The sequence below is a fragment of the Saccostrea echinata genome, unplaced genomic scaffold (assembly GCF_033153115.1).
Source record: "Saccostrea echinata isolate AGI-Se365-2 ecotype Australia unplaced genomic scaffold, CSIRO_AGI_Sech_v1 ptg000029l, whole genome shotgun sequence".
Taxonomy (NCBI): Eukaryota; Metazoa; Mollusca; class Bivalvia; order Ostreida; family Ostreidae; genus Saccostrea; species Saccostrea echinata.
The window spans coordinates 30,337,167-30,354,520 of NW_026889778.1; the positions used below are offsets into that span (position 1 = coordinate 30,337,167).

At 32.9% G+C, this 17,354-nt stretch overlaps 2 protein-coding genes across 4 annotated transcripts in view; both read right to left on the minus strand.

The window, feature by feature from the left end:
• Positions 1–17,354, minus strand: part of LOC133195821 (actin-related protein 2/3 complex subunit 4) — a 206,564-nt gene that overhangs the window by 41,161 nt on the left and 148,049 nt on the right. The window lies entirely within an intron of this gene.
• The window catches only part of LOC133194729 (ankyrin repeat and SOCS box protein 8-like), a 48,665-nt gene continuing 41,471 nt past the window's right edge, over positions 10,161–17,354 (minus strand). For 2 of the 3 annotated variants that reach the window (XM_061330636.1, XM_061330635.1), the window contains one exon: positions 10,161–10,799. In XM_061330636.1, coding sequence (XP_061186620.1) covers positions 10,176–10,799 — 624 coding nt within the window. In that variant the 3' untranslated portion in view covers positions 10,161–10,175. The remainder of the gene's footprint in view (positions 10,800–17,354) is intronic. The other variant, XR_009722167.1, reaches the window with a different exon arrangement.

Here is a 17,354-nt window from a genome sequence, read left to right on the forward strand (position 1 = left end):
CAATAGGTATTACAAGGGGGGAGTCTGGTAATGAACAGCATGGCCAAAGTTACTCAGGTGAGCGATGTGGCCCATGGGCCTCTTGTTATTCCAATTATTTTTTAAATTGGAATATTCATTTCCTGAAAACATTTTGATTCAATTTGTCACTTGTTATTCATTAATATACATTCCTTGTCTATTTGTAACTGATTTTCCAAATTATTCATGCAAAGATTAAGAAGAAAATCACATTAATTCTTTTTGGGGAGAAAATTATTTTTTCTAATAAAAATAATATTGAATATTATGAAGTGTTATTATAATGCTTAAATATCTGAAAATGATATCCACGACTTGACACTGAGATTTCTGCAATACTATCAATCAGAAACTTGAAATAAAACATTTAACCAAAATCAGAAAAAAGATTAAAAAATATTTTAAAAATATTTATCGTATCATAACCTCCATTTGGATATTTGAAATCTTCATAATAAGTGGTGCTGTAATGAAATCTAAAATAAACTGTGGGTGTAATGAGCCTCCTTAAATAACAATGACATGTTTGGAAAAAAAAAACATGATCACTCTTTCCAATCTCCCTCTCCATTCTGTATGGCACAAATGCACTTCTGACAAAGGTTTCAAAACGAAATTAAAGGTGCTTGGACACAGATCTGAAGTTAATATTTTCTCAAATTTTCTGTAAAATTTCATGACTTATATGTTGCTATAGCATTTCATACTAAAATATAATAAAAATCTTATTTCATCTCGAAGTTATTGAAACTTCAAGTTTCTGAACGCGTTTGATTGACACATCCTTGCACATTCACAAATTTTAATTTTATTCTTAATACTTAAGAAAAGTGGCAATTTTGTTGTGTATTAATGAAAAAAATTAAAACTATAATCCAGAAAATTCAGAGTAGAAATGTTCGAAAGCAAAACCCACTCACAGTATTGTCAGTCCGTGCTCAGTGGTGTGTGAAGACTTTAACAATTGAACACACCCGGTGAATCGTAAACATTAACAATAACAGAGCTCGTGCCCTGTTTACAAAAACAGTTTACGTTTCACGGGTGTATTCAATTTGTTAAACTCTGTACACAACACTGAACACAGGCTGACGATATTAGTGAGGGGGTTTGCTTTCGCACATTTCTACTCTGAATTTTCTGGATTATAGATGTAATGTTTTTCATTAATACACAACAAGATCGCTTCTTTTCTTAAATATTAAGGATAAAGATAAGATTTGTGAAAGTGCAAGGATGTGTTGATCAAACGCGTCCAGGAATTCGTAGTTCCAATAATTTCCAGATAAAATAAGCTTTTAATTATATTTTCGTGTGAAATGCTATTGCAATATATAAGTCGTGATATTATACAGAAAATTTGAGAAAATATTAACTTCAAATCTGTGTCTAAGCACCTTTAACAATATGAGCACGTCAATGTAATTATAGGAGATTTTTTATCAATGCCAGATGACTTATCGTGTTCGAACACAATGTCCTAGTTAGCACAAAACATGCTACCTTACAACTCATGTGACGGAATTTAGTATTCACAAAGTTACCTGAGGTAAGAAATCACGTGGTGAATTATAATATTCAACATGTCACAATCCTTGGTTACAACACAGAGAGCGAATGTAAGAAGAAGCAGTTTTTTTCTCTTTTTAACTATGAGCGCATGTTTGTCTATTAATTTCCTTTTGACACATTATTATTTATGCAAATATCAACTACTGTTAAACGTAGAACAATAGACAAACATGCGCTGACTATGTATAAAGTCAGTAAAAAAGTGGGCTTCCTCATTATCGAACGGAGATTTAAGAAATTGTGATGACCCCTGCCTTTGAAAACAGATTCGAACTTCGTGAATACACACTTTTATTAAACGTAATTAGATAAAGTTGTAGATTGTGTGTTGACCATTCTTACAATGAAAAGAAAAATGCTTGTTTTGCAAGTTTATTTTGACGCAAATTTCGCATGTCCTTAAGTGCAGTCATCCTTTGAAAAAAATTGACTAAGGGGTTCTTGAGATATGGCCCATTTTTTAAAGTTTACTCACACTGTACAAATGGCCTTTGAGCCTTTGGCTCAGAAGAGCTAAAACAAGAAGTCTGTTGTGAGCCAGTTTACTAGTAATACTCCCGCTCTAATGTGAATTTAGTATGGACAGATGCAGGGATAAACAGGAAGTTGGCATAGAACTTGTACAAAAATGAATCTCACCATATGGTATACCTAAACAAAGAGTGTGCTAAAATTTCAAGCACCAGCCTTGAGTAGTTGCTACAAAAACCCTGACGAAAATTCGGTACGGACAGATGCAGGGATAAACAGGAAAATGACATGAGATCCATAAAAAACAGACACTACAATATGGCATGCTCAAATTTCAAGCATCTGCGATTAGTAGTTGCTGAGAAAACTGCTATAGAAATTTGGTACGAACAGATAAACAGGAAGTTTGGCATTGGATTCTAACAAAAATGAACCCCATCATATGGCATGCCAAAACAAAGAGTGTTAAAATTTCAAGCATCTGTGAAGAGTAGTTGCTGAGAAAACAGTGACGAAAATTTGTTACAGACAGACAGACACACAAACAGACACACAAGGATAAAACAGTATACTCCTCTCCTTTGGGAGCTGGGTTTAATAAAAGAATAAGAAAATCAAAGTACCGGTATAAACAATACAGTGATTTTTCTACATTTTTTGAAAGGGGTCTGGGCCTTTACAATTGGGAAAAATCATCGACATTTACAGTGTGTGTCAAATTGGGAAAAATCAATAAGATTGTAATTTAACCTTACATCATTTATTCAATTTATTTGCTACAATTTAATAACAAATTAGACACAGTTCTAAATTTTTAACTTTTTTAATCTTTGAAAGTTGTCATTAATTGTGACCAATCTATATTTCATTTTTGGGAGTTGATTTTATCAACTCTCCCATGCACTTAAAAATGATTGAAAAATTTGATGCAATACATTCTGAACACATTATTTATCAAGAAAAATATTTTTTTTTCCATTTCAATACATTGAATACATTTGAACTTTAAATGATGCTACGACTAACTCTCAGTAAAAGTATTTGCAGTTGTTAGTAAAAGTATTTGCAGTTGTATAAGACGTATGATCAGTAATGAAGAGTCCTTGCTGGCTCCCCTAGCTGATTGGCTGATTAATACTCTCGCTGACGTAGATATTTTAAAAATACCTCGAGCACTCGGCCGATTCGTACCTCATCTAACCTCGGCTTTATAATGTAAACCTCCATTGAACCGGGGCTACTTTATACGCAATATGGCTGCACCCTACATTTACACGTGCACAGTGTGCTGAATTCCATCCGTTAACAAACACTTGATTATGTAAAGATACTAAGTACATGTTTCTTGGTAAGTGTTATTTTTAGTGTTACCTAAATGCTTTTGAAAAATTTTATCGTATGCCAGATGCATGTTTATTATCGTTTTCAAAGCGTTACGTTTTCCCTAAGCGGTAAACAGGCTGCCTTAATGTTAAGCGGAGACGCATATCAAGTTTCCTCGTACAGCCGAGGTTTGATGAAGGTGACGGAATCAGCCGAGGTTTGCCGAATGATACCTCGAGGTGCACAGAGAACTGCTAACGAACAGCTCATTGCATTGGCACTTGAAGCTTTCATTCGACAAACCTGCATAGGGACAATTAAAACGGGATTAATAATTAATGAGATATATATTTAAATGCATGATGGTATACAGAGAAGTGTCTCAAATTGATACAGACAATATTGATGTAAATTATGCAACTTCTAACTGTTGTATGCGCGTGACTGATTATCAAAGCGGGCGTTTATCTCTAATATGAGTAAAGTTCTAAAGCTCCACACTGCAGAAGAAGTGACCTACTGCATGGAAAAATTAACTTCCAATTAAGCAGCCTTTTACTTTTCTGTCCAGAATGATAATAATGATAGTATGCTCACTAATACACAGGATTGAATTTTCTAAATACGTTATTCATGAAGCTTGCTGATTGCATTTATTTTTTTCTTAGGAATGTTGTACATGTTATTGTCTCCATAATTAGTTGACTGTTGAAATAGCAGGATTCGGAGTGGATCCAGATTTTTGCAAATTGGGGGCACATTGAGTATTTTTTGCGTGTAATGTACTGTAACACATTTTGTTAACAAAGACCAAATATGTTGCTTTGGGGTTTAAATATACTTGTACAGGTAATGACATTTTATCTCGCTGCAATCTTAATTAGATTTTAGCAAAATCAGTCCCAAATATATGAAATGATACATTTAAAATGAATTGTGCCAGGCAATAAGGCTTAATTAATTTTTCATAAACAAACACAGTCTATTTTTAAATATACTGTTACATAATATAGTGTATCTGAATACATGTAAATACCTGGCTGTAACATTTTATTCCTCAGGCTCTTTCTCCTTTGCTCAGGAGCACTTTATCAAAGAGCATTAAATTCATTTCTTTAAAACAGGGAAAAAGTAAATTCACTGAATCCAGACATTTAAAAAACCATTATCCACATTTTTCATAACACTATTAAAACCCATTTTATTGTATGCATCTTAAGGTTTTGGATTTTAACCAAATTACTTAATAAATAGCATTCCTAGTTAAACTATTGACAGCATATACCCCAACTTAATCTGTGACACACTTCATCTGAAATGTTGTAAATCAATACTTGTTGTGCATAAATCTGCAACTTATTTTGCTGTAATATCTGAATTGAGTAGATTTCCCCTACACTTTAACGTTATACTACCTAAGATAAATTATTGATATGGGCTTAAGAATCCATGTCAGTCTTTTCCACTTTTACAAGACGCATATTGTGAATCCAAGTCACTATTTGAGAAAATCTTCCTTCCTGGTATAGCTCCATTAATTTTCTCGTCACCAATGTAGATAGTATTCGTGAATTTAACTTCAATCATTACATCATATTGAGAAATGCTGTCCACTTTATTCATGAGTTCTCACCATGTTATGTCAATAATGAAGTTTTATACTTGTATTTCCCCAGACATAAACAACAGCATTTTCCCCACAGAGAGTGGCATTTAACTTTTCTAAATTCCATCTCCAATGTGATTTTTAATTTCAAAAAGAAAATTATTATCTTAGAAACTGAAAGTACAAGGTCCATACCTTCACTAAGATGAGGACGAAATCTCTCAGAAAATGGTAAATCATTCTAAATTAACTTGATAAAGACCTTCCAAGCTCTTTTACCTCATTTTTCTGTACCATTCTAATGAAACTTCGCTTCAGATTTTCAAACTCAGAAGGAATCATCAACTTTTCGTCATTTTATATAAAACAGTGCATTCCAATCCAGGACAAATTCAAAAATAGAATCAAATGAGGAAGAAATTATTCCAAATTTTTATTTTTTGATCTGTTTTTTTATATTCATATATAATGTATTGAACAGAAATCTGCCATATTGAAAACAATATGGCCACTATGCAAAGTATAAATTAGCAAAACGTACACTATTCTCTATATGTAAATTCAAACGTACACTTAAAAATTGTTTAGTTAAATATTGTATAATTAATTCACAACTTGTATCAAATTCTAAAAAAAAAAAAAAAAAGCTGAGTTGCTACAGCATTTTAAACGAACTTTTGGTAAGAAAAAGTCTTAAATTACTTGAAGAAAATTGCAGCAGCGGAGAAATTTGACATGTTTTTGCATATCCGACCAGAAAAATTGTGTAGATACATGTATAAGATCATTGGCCTTGTCATGATTTGCTCTTTTTAGGAGCGTTTTTTTTTTAATTTCTAAATTTTTAAATTATTTGTGCATAAATAATTTTAGGGAGTGTTACTTTTATCTATTGATTATGGTGTTCTGCAGGTTTCATGCATTTCACTCGACCCAGTAAATCAACATTAAGTCATTTTCTGTCTTAATATATTATTTCAAATGGATTTGATGCATTGGAAATGAAATTCAAACAAACAGAAGGACGGAAAAGGGGGGGATGTCTTTTACGGTCAGAAAAATTGTGTAGATACATGTATAAGATCATTGGCCTTGTCATGATTTGCTCTTTTTAGGAGCGTTTTTTTTTTAAATTTCTAAATTTTTAAATTATTTGTGCATAAATAATTTTAGGGAGTGTTACTTTTATCTATTGATTATGGTGTTCTGCAGGTTTCATGCATTTCACTCGACCCAGTAAATCAACATTAAGTCATTTTCTGTCTAAATATATTATTTCAAATGAATTTGATGCATTGGAAATGAAATTCAAACAAACAGAAGCACGGAAAAAGGGGGGGGGGGTGTCTTTTCAGAAAAATTGTGTAGATACATGTATAAGATCACTGGCCTTGTCATGATTTGCTCTTTTTAGGAGCGTTTTTTTTTTTAATTTCTAAATTTTTAAATTATTTGTGCATAAATAATTTTAGGGAGTGTTACTTTTATCTATTGATTATGGTGTTCTGCAGGTTTCATGCATTTCACTCGACCCAGTAAATCAACATTAAGTCATTTTCTGTCTAAATATATTATTTCAAATGAATTTGATGCATTGGAAATGAAATTCAAACAAACAGAAGCACGGAAAAGGGGGGGGGGATGTATTTTACGGTCAGAAAAATTGTGTAGATACATGTATAAGATCATTGGCCTTGTCATGATTTGCTCTTTTTAGGAGCGTTTTTTTTTTTATTTCTAAATTTTTAAATTATTTGTGCATAAATAATTTTAGGGAGTGTTACTTTTATCTATTGATTATGGTGTTCTGCAGGTTTCATGCATTTCACTCGACCCAGTAAATCAACATTAAGTCATTTTCTGTCTAAATATATTATTTCAAATGAATTTGATGCATTGGAAATGAAATTCAAACAAACAGAAGCACGGAAAAGGGGGGGGGTGTCTTTTCAGAAAAATTGTGTAGATACATGTATAAGATCATTGGCCTTGTTATGATTTGCTCTTTTTAGGAGCGTTTTTTTTATTTTCTAAATTTTTAAATTATTTGTGCATAAATAATTTTAGGGAGTGTTACTTTTATCCATTGATTATGGTGTTCTGCAGGTTTCATGCATTTCACTCGACCCAGTAAATCAACATTAAGTCATTTTCTGTCTAAATATATTATTTCAAATGAATTTGATGCATTGGAAATGAAATTCAAACAAACAGAAGCACGGAAAAGGGGGGGGGGGGATGTCTTTTACCATGCCAAGAAAAGGTACGCATTCTAGTTTTAGAGCGAACTCAATAAAAGCGGAATTAGCGTTAATCTGTGATTTTTCCCCAGGGAGATGTGTGCGAGGCAATTAATGTCAGCAGTTTTGAGGGAAGGATCTTAAGTTTTACTGGTTTGAAATTAAAGTTAGAATACTTACTATTTAGAAGCCTTTGCACCTTTTTTCCTGTTGTTTTTTTAAAGGGGGGGGGTGATTTTCCATGCAAATCATATGCAGTTAAAAAAGTAAAAAAAAAAAAAAAGAAGAAGAAAAAGAAAGTGAAATAAATTGTAGTGAACTAATTAATTGTTCAGTAAAAATTAGACGCCTTTCAAATTTTTCAGTGTTTATATATCAAAATATTTTTTTCCTAGTATAAATTAACATCGGGCACGATGAACTTGGTTGTTGTGGAAGTCTCGCGCCTTATTAAGGTATCATACTGGTAATTGACCAATGAAAATGAACTTAGTCAATTGTAGTTCCATATATATAAAATTATTATTTTTTCCTTTTGATTTTTTTTTTTTTTAAATTTCCTTCCAGTCTATTTTTACAATTTTGGTACCTGTGTCTAGTGCATTTTACATATTTTGTAAATAAATTAAGGTTTTTGACAGGAACTATTTTTTTCAGGGCATAGGAGGCTACTTCCTGGGGTAGAAGTTTATTTTTTCTTTGACTAAGAAAACGGAAAACTTAGGATCCACCCCCTCAAATCTGCTGCCGTTAATTGTCTCGCCAGCGTTAGGGGAATATGGGTGATTTGCATCAATTACACTTTTATTGACTCCATCGCTGTGGAAAAGTGGACGGGATTTCTTGGCATGATTCCAAAGTTATGGAACAATTAGAACAAACCTTACCTCTTTAACTCTGTAGAATTGTGACATCCTTTTAGTCATTTGCTTCTCAAATACCAACTTATGAAGCATTAATGTTGTACATAATTTGAAAAGTTGTGAACAAGGTTACATAATTTGAATTTTATTGAAACCGTTTGTAAAATCAACTCCCATCAATACTTTCAGTACTTTGATTTGTTTTTGTTTTGCTGTAATGGAAGACATAAGAGAAAATCCTTCTAGTAATAGCCATTGAAGATAGAATATTCTGACATGATTTACGACAAATCTTTTATTTTTCAAACTAATTATTAAAGCTTTCTAATTACCTGGCTAATCATATTGCTGCAATTTCTCTGCAATACTTGTTGTATCTGCCGGGTGTAGAAACAGTTTGATTTTCGTGGAATCAAGGATGCTTGTTGTAGAACTACTTGTAGTACAAATAAAGCTATGTTTCGCCGGTTCACACGCATCTTACACTTTCTTATTAGTCAGCCCACGGGCTGACTAGTTATCTTAAGAACTTCAAATGCGCTTGCGTGCTTTGGAATTCTGGGTAGTCTAGGTCACCTACACGCTTACCGCATCGTTTGAATTGGATCCGGTCCACAATTAAAAGGTGAAGGTCAAGAGGCTGAAATGTAGCACATGCAGGAAATTCACATGCCTCACTTTCATTGACAATAATAAAAACATGTTTGTGATATTTTTTGGGTATAGAATAAAAGTTTAATGTCTAAAGTTTACAATGCTATGCATCAAGGTGCATTTCAAGCATAAATTATGCATAGAGATGTGTATTGAAATGGGAGGTAATTTGGTTTGTTTACACTTTTTAAGCCGACCGAGAGCTATTTTGAGGACATGACGTGAGAAGCTTATTAATAACCTGGGGCTACTAACACCCCTATTTTTGGATGTGAATATTTCTGACACATTGCTCTTGAAGCTTTTTTAAAAAAAGTTACAAACAAAATAAGCACATGTTTTTACTATATAAGTCTATATGTAAGCTAATTGTGGTCCGGGTCCAATATTGGGGATCAAACGACTTGTTGTGATAGGGTGATTTAGTTCATACATTAATTATTATATTTCAGGATTAAATTAATTCAGTTAAATTGTCATATTTATTTCTTTACAACTTTTCATTTATTGAATAAATCCAGATTTTGAAGCCGTTTATTTTTTACTTGCTTTACTTTCGTTTTGAATAAAGCATTGCGATCCCGATGTCAATTACCGTGTAGCCCAATAAGATTTGTAAAGGTATGCAGCGGATAGACACAGCTGACTTCGCTTTTTTATATTGCATGGGATCTCCAATATGTTCACCTGTTTATCATTAAATTAGAGCATTCAATTTATGGAAATTCAGGTTTTGGGTTGTTTATTTTGTTTCAATTCTACTTTATTTCAAATCAAATGAAGTTTGGTTCAAATTTGAAAGTCAGCATACTAAAATATAAAATATAACGCAAAGTAAAGACTAAAAGAAGGCCCCCTTTTCAGTAAATATTTATTTTCATGTTCTAAAAATTACTAGAAATTGTATTTAATAATTTTTAATTAATAATTTTGTCAAGGAATCGCGGGATAAAATGTCTCTTCCACTACATAAATGTATTTGCCGAGAGCGATTCAACCGAGACAATCTCTACCAGAGGGCATCCTGCAAGCTGGTAGGGAATTGCTGACGTGAAAACTTCAAAAATCATGAAAATAATAAACAATCATATCTTCTCGGGTCTCTCGAAAAAAAAAAAAACACCTCGAATGTATTAACACCAGCGGATGTAAAAAAAATTTTTTTATACAAAACGTAGTCGCTTCCTATTTATCAAAGTATTGGAAAGACTTAGTTGAAAGTCCCTTCTTTGGTATATTTTATGTAATATTTTTTATATCCAATAAAGTTTAACTCTATACTGATAACGGATCCATCTACATTTATTTCAAAGTTCACATGGACATACTAATACAACTTGACAAATTTTGATAAAATAAGCTAAATCGGAGGCTTTCACAGGTAAGCTTGAAGTTTAAAGAAGAAAAAACATCTGAATCCATACTTTATTTCTGTAGCAAAATATATTTTTGAATTTGACGTGGAATGGGTAGTTTTTCAACTGTTGAGGGCAAATACTGATAACCTAGGAAAGAACGCACTGCATGTATGCTAAGGTCTCTTAGACTTCGTACATTAGTTGAGTATTTCACAATACATTTCAGAGTCTCATTGCTGTTTGTGTGCTTAATATTCTGATGTTTATATTCAATTCTTCCTGCAGCCATAAATAGGAGCTCTAAACAGGCATCATCTACAGTTGTATTTAGACCAATAGTTTGTAAATGTAAAGTTCGCGAGATAGGAGTCTCTCCCTTTGCATTGCTAAGATTTACAGATGCATTATAATCTAATAATAATCTCATCACTTCAATGTTTCCTTTTCGTGCTGCCCAGCTAAGAGGTGTGTCCTCATTATAGTCTCTGGCATCTACAATTGCTCCCTTTTCTAGCAGTAGTTTAACACAAGGTTCATTATTTTTAAACACAGCCCAGTGAAGTGCTGTATCCTGATTGCCATCTCCTGCATTGATGTTTGATCCATGGTTTAGAAGAATTTCCACACATTCAGAATTTTTCTCTGCTGCATAGTGAATTGCTCTTCTTCCATATCCATCCTGAAGATTTATCTATTGAAGAAAATATATTTCAAAAAATAATCATAAACTAAGATTCAAACCTTTCCATCCATGTTGCATTTAACATCAAATTGTGAAATGTGAAGTGAAATGTGAAATTGAACTAATACCAGGGAAGAAATGATTTCAACGAGTTGAGCAACAGTTGACACCTAAACCTGTGGATATCTGAAAGTTTCGTAGTTGGTAATGCTTAAGAGACTAGTCATCACTTAAGTATTACAAAATAAGGAATGTTTAGCATGTGAAGTCACTGACTACACAAATAAAAATTTGTTTTGTTTAGTGCTGTCAAATTACACGAGTTTTAGTAAACAGCTACTTGCTTACTTTTCCGATCGAATACTATTTACTCAGTTTTTCTTTACACCTTTGCAAAATACATTCAATAGTAACTTTAGACTATAGCTACTAAAGGCTTATTAACAAGTTAACAACTTAATTGTATGACAAAGGAGATGACTTCAGCTTTTCCAAAAAGTTTATGTAGTAATATTCTGCTATCACCTGCATATGGTGTTTATGTCTCCCAACTTATTTGCTACTTAAGGATATATGCAATCTACCTTACCTACTGATAATTTTTCAAGATATTCTTAATTTAAAATTATAGTGCCATCAGCTGTTCGTAGAAAAAAAAAATCAGCATGCATTACCAGAGGTTTTGAAAAGAATCAATTATTGGAAATTTTTTGTATACCGGTAATTCGAAGAAAAATATACCAAAATTACTAAACGTATATTCTAGATGTTTTTTAATCCAAACTTGTTTTAGAAGAAGTGTACAACAGCATATATAGACATTAAAATGTAGCACATAGTTCCTTAAAGTATCAGAACTCTTCAACTCCAGGGAAAAAGACAATATAGTTCAAACTACGTTGCGGATGTCCTTAAGAGCATGCTCTGAGTATGATCAATTTTTAAACTGAGGCAGGCTGCTCACACATAAGTTGATGTTACAGGGATTTCAACAATCTTGTTTAAGGTATTCCCATCCTCACGAACCGAAATTCCATATACTTCCCGAGATATCCTGAAATCATATTCCAAAATTGACCTTATTTTTTTACTCAACATTAGCTTGGGTTTCTGAATAGTTGCACTAATTGTAAAGCGGGGACGAAGGGACGAATTCTTCCCGGAATTTATTCTATACTCTCTGAATATTTGTTTTTTAGCACTCAGTCTCTACAAAATTTTATCGGATTTGATCATATGGTCTTACTAAGTTACCATCAACATTTTAGCGCTATAATTTTTTAAAAAATCAAAAGGTATATTATACTTTCCGGTAAAACTTCATTCAATCATAGTTCTTTTTACATTAATAAACAACATGGCTGTGAAGTTGTTGAAGCAAACGTTTTCTAAATTTTTTTTACGAAAGGAATTATTTCTGACTTAACCTTACAATCTGGAGTAAAAAATCAACTTTTCAAAAATGTTGAAAGATTGTGCAAATACTATGCAGCTGTTCGCTGCTGTTCAAACACCTTCTGTATACATCTGAATAACCAGGGCCCAAGCTAATGTCGAATAAGAAAAAGTAGGTCAATTTTGGAATTGATTTCACCATATCTCGGGAAGTACAAGGAATTTTGGAATGAACTTCAGTAGTAATGTAGATTGATTATATATCAATAGATATGAATAGAAAGTGAAAACTTTAGAGCATTCAATTTAAAAGTATTTCATTAGCAAACGTGGGTACCCTAAGTAAGGAGTTCCATACCTTTATCTTTTTTATACACCCCAATTTTTTTAAAGTCGGATTTAAGCGATCCAAAGGCCTGTGGTTCAAAATAGAAAAACTGCATTTATTTTCACTGAATATAGTTTGAATTTATTTATTCTCACCAAAAATGTATATGTTTCCATATTTTTAAGACGTAAGACATACTGTATAACGTGTATTTTCTGTGGTTGTCCAATTTTTGCTGAAATTTGTGGAAAGGAAAAATCCTCAAAATATTTCTTCAATACTCATTGAAAATTTATACAAGCAAGTCTGATAAGTGGTGTGTATGTCATTCAACCTGATTTAATGTTATTTCATAACTTCTTACTCTATATTTAAAAAAAAAAATTATGCTTATGGATGTATAATATAAAAAGGATTTAAAAATAATTTAAGAAGACTAACAAGAAGATAGTACAGCTTTGTATCTGTTCTCATGCAACTTTGATCAATATGTCTTTAAATGAATTAATTTATAAAACGTAAACATGGCAGTGTTCTGCCAAATCCTTAGAATTTGGTGATCATATCCTGTAAATAAATTTTTGAAGTATAATGCAACTGCAGAAATTGAAAATGCAACCAGAAGTCTCTGACGAGACTGTAGCTCTACTGGTTGTACTTATAAAGGAGGATAAATGTCGCTTTTGGACTTGAAACTTAACAACAGCAATAAATAGAATAATGATCCTTGGTTTAGTCTCTTATTGTGGCAAGATTTATTGCAATCAGACTAAAACTGTAGGAGGAGTAGCCTTTTAAAACAATTTTACAGAAATTTGGATTTAGGTAACCATGGCGACATCATTCAACAAAATCAAAAAACAATAACAACAATTATTTATCTCAGTGTAGTCTACTTGTATGCCAAGTTATACTGAAATCAGACAAAATCTGTAGGAGGAGTAGCATTTTGACAGTATTTCACAGAAATTTCTATTTTTAGTAACCATGGCAACATCGTTCATTGAAATCAAAACCCGATACACAGAATTATGTATCTTATTATAGTCTACTTGTGTGCAAAGTTATATTGATATCAGATCAAAACTGTAGGAGGAGTAGCGTTTTGAAAGTATTTCCAAGAAATCTCTATTTTTAGTAACCATGGCAACACCATTCATTGAAATCAAAATCCGATATAAAGAATTATGTATCTTAGTGTAGTCTACTTATGTGCCAAGTTATACTGAAATCAGACCAAACCTGTAGGAGAAGTAGCATTTTGAAAAATTGTTTACAGACGGACGGACAGACAGACAGACGGATGGACGACGGACACCTTATTATCGCATAAGCTCTTCTGGTCTCTGACCAGTAGAGCTAAAAATTAATTTGCAACCTTTCAGGGGTCAAATCGCAAAAATTTCCAACTGCAGAAAATACCCGTATATGGTATATTGACAAGAAGTATATGTCAGCATAAAAAAATCATACATTTTAGTAAACAGTATTTAAACTAGATGCCGTCATAAGACAGTAATACCAGCACTAAGGTGTTAGTCTCTAAATGTGCTCTCCTTCATAACTGGGTAATCAGGGAAGATTCCACAATAATTCTATAATATAAATCAAGCATAAAATGCTCAGGTGAACATGTGGCCATATACCAAATTCATTACCAGTCTGACATTACAGAATTTAATGATGTAAATTCTGTTTAAGAGAGAATTTTTGAAAGAAGATTTTCATAAAAACAAGAGGCCCAAGGGCCTTAACGGTCACCTGAGTATAATACAACAATTCAGAGGATCCCAAGAGTATTAAATGAACTGAAAGGTGAAGCTTTGTTGCCCAAAAGCAAGAAAAATAGGGTGATCAGGATCAACAAAATAATTAGTCAAGTATACATTAAAAGTTCATAAATTATTTATCACTCTCACCATACAGTATATTAACAAACTATCAGTGCTTCAGTACTATTTTAATTCCTTGATGAAATCTCTTACATTGGTCTCTCTTGGTCTTTGATGAACATTTAATAAGACAAGTTATTTTTGTTTCATTTTTATTTATCTATTACTTACAAGTCTACCTGATCATTAAAACTATGAAAGTACTTTTTGTATTATACAATAAAAATTCTTGCATAATTCTCTTATTCTATTAATCTTTCAAGTACATTATTTACAGTGATTAATTATCAAAAGTAAATGGCAAAGGGGAATAACTCCTCTCAGTAGAATACAAATAAATAGATCCCTGGCCAGGACCAGAACACTTGACCAAATGGTCCAGATGTTCAAAAATCTAGTAAAAATATCCTTACTTATTAAAACTTTTACTCTTTTTGCCTCTGATATGCCCAGGTGCAGAGAAGATTTTTAAAGAAATAATGCATTTTTACTACAGATTCACTATTATAATATTATCAATAGAGCCCCCCCCCCCTCCCCAGGAGAAACACCAGAGTCACTCACCCTGGGACCAGAAGTCTGCTCATCATAAGTAATCACTTTGCTTATCTGCTTAACACTAAGGAGCAAATAGGATTATTTAATAGAATTGATGCATTTTCACTATATTATCAAGAGCCCCACCCTTAAACCAGCACATCTGACCCAGGGGTCATGCCTTTCACTACTCTGGAAGAAGCACTCTTGCTCATCATAACTATATACTTAGCTTCTATGCTTTTTAACCAGAAGCAGAAAAGAATATTTTCAAAGAAATTTTGCTTTTTCACTATATAATCAATAGAGCCCCCCTCCTTTTCACCAGAACCCTTGACCCTGGGGCCATGAAATTTACAATTTTGGAAGAGGCATCCTTGCATATAACAACAATGTACTTAGTTTGTTTTAATAACACCCAGAGGCATAGAAGAAGATTTTTAAAGAAATAATGCACTTTCACTAAAGGATCTATATAGACCCACCCTAGCACTAGAACCCCTGTCCCTGGGGCCATGCATTTCACAATTTTGGAAGAGGCATCCTTGCTTATAATAACAATGTACTTAGTTTGTTGAAATAATACCCAGGAGTAGAGAAGTAGATTTTCAAAGAAATAATGCACTTTCACTATATGATCTATATAGCCCCACCCTAGCACCAGAACCCCTAACCCTGGGGCTATGAATTTCACAATTTTGGTAGAGTCACCCTTGCTTATCATAACTGTATATTTAATTTGTTGAAATAATACCCAGGAGTAGAGAAGAAGATTTTCAAAGAAATAATGCACTTTCACTATATGATCTATATAGCCCCACCCTAGCACCAGAACCCCTGACCCTGGGGCAATGAATTTCTCAATTTTGGTAGAGTCACCCTTGCTTTTCATAATTATGTATTCAATTTGTTTCAATAATACCCAGGAGTAGAGAAGAAGATTTTCAAAGAAATAATGCACTATCACTTTATGATCTATATAGCCCGGCCCTAGCACCAGAATCCCTGACCCTGGGGCTATGAATTTCAAAATTTTGGTAGAGGACTCAACGCTTATTACAGTCATGCCAACAGTTTGACTGCTTGATGTCCAGGAGTAAAGAAGAAGATTTTTAAAGATTACATTAATTTTGGTGGTTTTAGCCCCATCCCTTTGGCCCCAGGGGGGCAGGGACCATGAAATTCACAAATTTTGTTCCCCTTCACACATAGATGCCATATGCTAAAATTGGCTGAAATTTTTCAGCGGTTTCAAAGAAGAAGTTGAAAGTGTTTAAATGTTAACACACAATGCACGACGGACGACGCAAGACGACGGACGAAAACAGATAGCAATAGGTCACCTGAGTGACTCAGGTGACCTCAAAAGGGGGGAGGTGGTTGGGTAGGAGGGGGTTGTAATTTTTGGCTCATTTTGAACCTTGTTGAAAACAAATATTATTATTTTAGTGCATTGCATTTCTGATGACCTTAAATATATTTAGATGCCAAAATGACCACTTTGGGAAATAATCCAAATTGTGCAAATTTTTTAGATAGTTTTCCATAGACCTGAATTTAGCAAGAGTTATTTCCCATTGGTTGCCAACAAGCGAATTTTCCTCTTTGAGCAACCAATTTTAAACTTGTATGGCAGAAATATGGGCAAAAATCTTTAAAATACTAATATTACAAATTAAATGAAGATCTTGTTAACATAAATTCTTAAGAAAAATTGTGTTAATCTACACTACCTGAGGATGCTTCCATATAAATATGACTAATCATGGCTTTGCTGTTCTTGAGATGAAAAATTTTAATGATTTTTCCTATGTATGTACCTATGTAAAAACTGTAAAACCCATTGTGGCTGTATCCTTACCCCGGGGGTCATGATTTAAGCAATCTTGAATCTACACTATGTCAGGAAGCTTTCACATAAGTTTCATTTTTTTCTGCCCAAGTGGTTCTTAAAAGAGGATTTTTAAATGACCCACCCAAATTTTGACTTTTTAGCTCACCTGAGCCAAAAGCTCAAGTGCATATGGGAAGATAACTAAGAAATAGTGAAAATTGGGTGGGGATATTTAACAAGATGCCCAAGGGCCTTAACCGTCAACTGAACATAATGTAACAATCCATAGATTAATACAAAATAAGCTGATAAATAAAGCTAAGTTACCCAAAAGCAAGAGAAATAGGATCATCAAAGATCAGCAAAATATTAATTTTGTATTCAACAACAAATCTTAAAAGTTTTATTTGCCTGTACCCTTCCCCATTTGTCACTATCCTCATGCAGGCTAAACAAAACAACAGTTCTAGAGCACTATTATTTAATACATTTCATTCCCCTTCGCACTGGCCTCTCTTGGTCTTTGAAGATTATCTATTGTACAAATATATGGTATTTTTGTCCCATTTTCATTTATC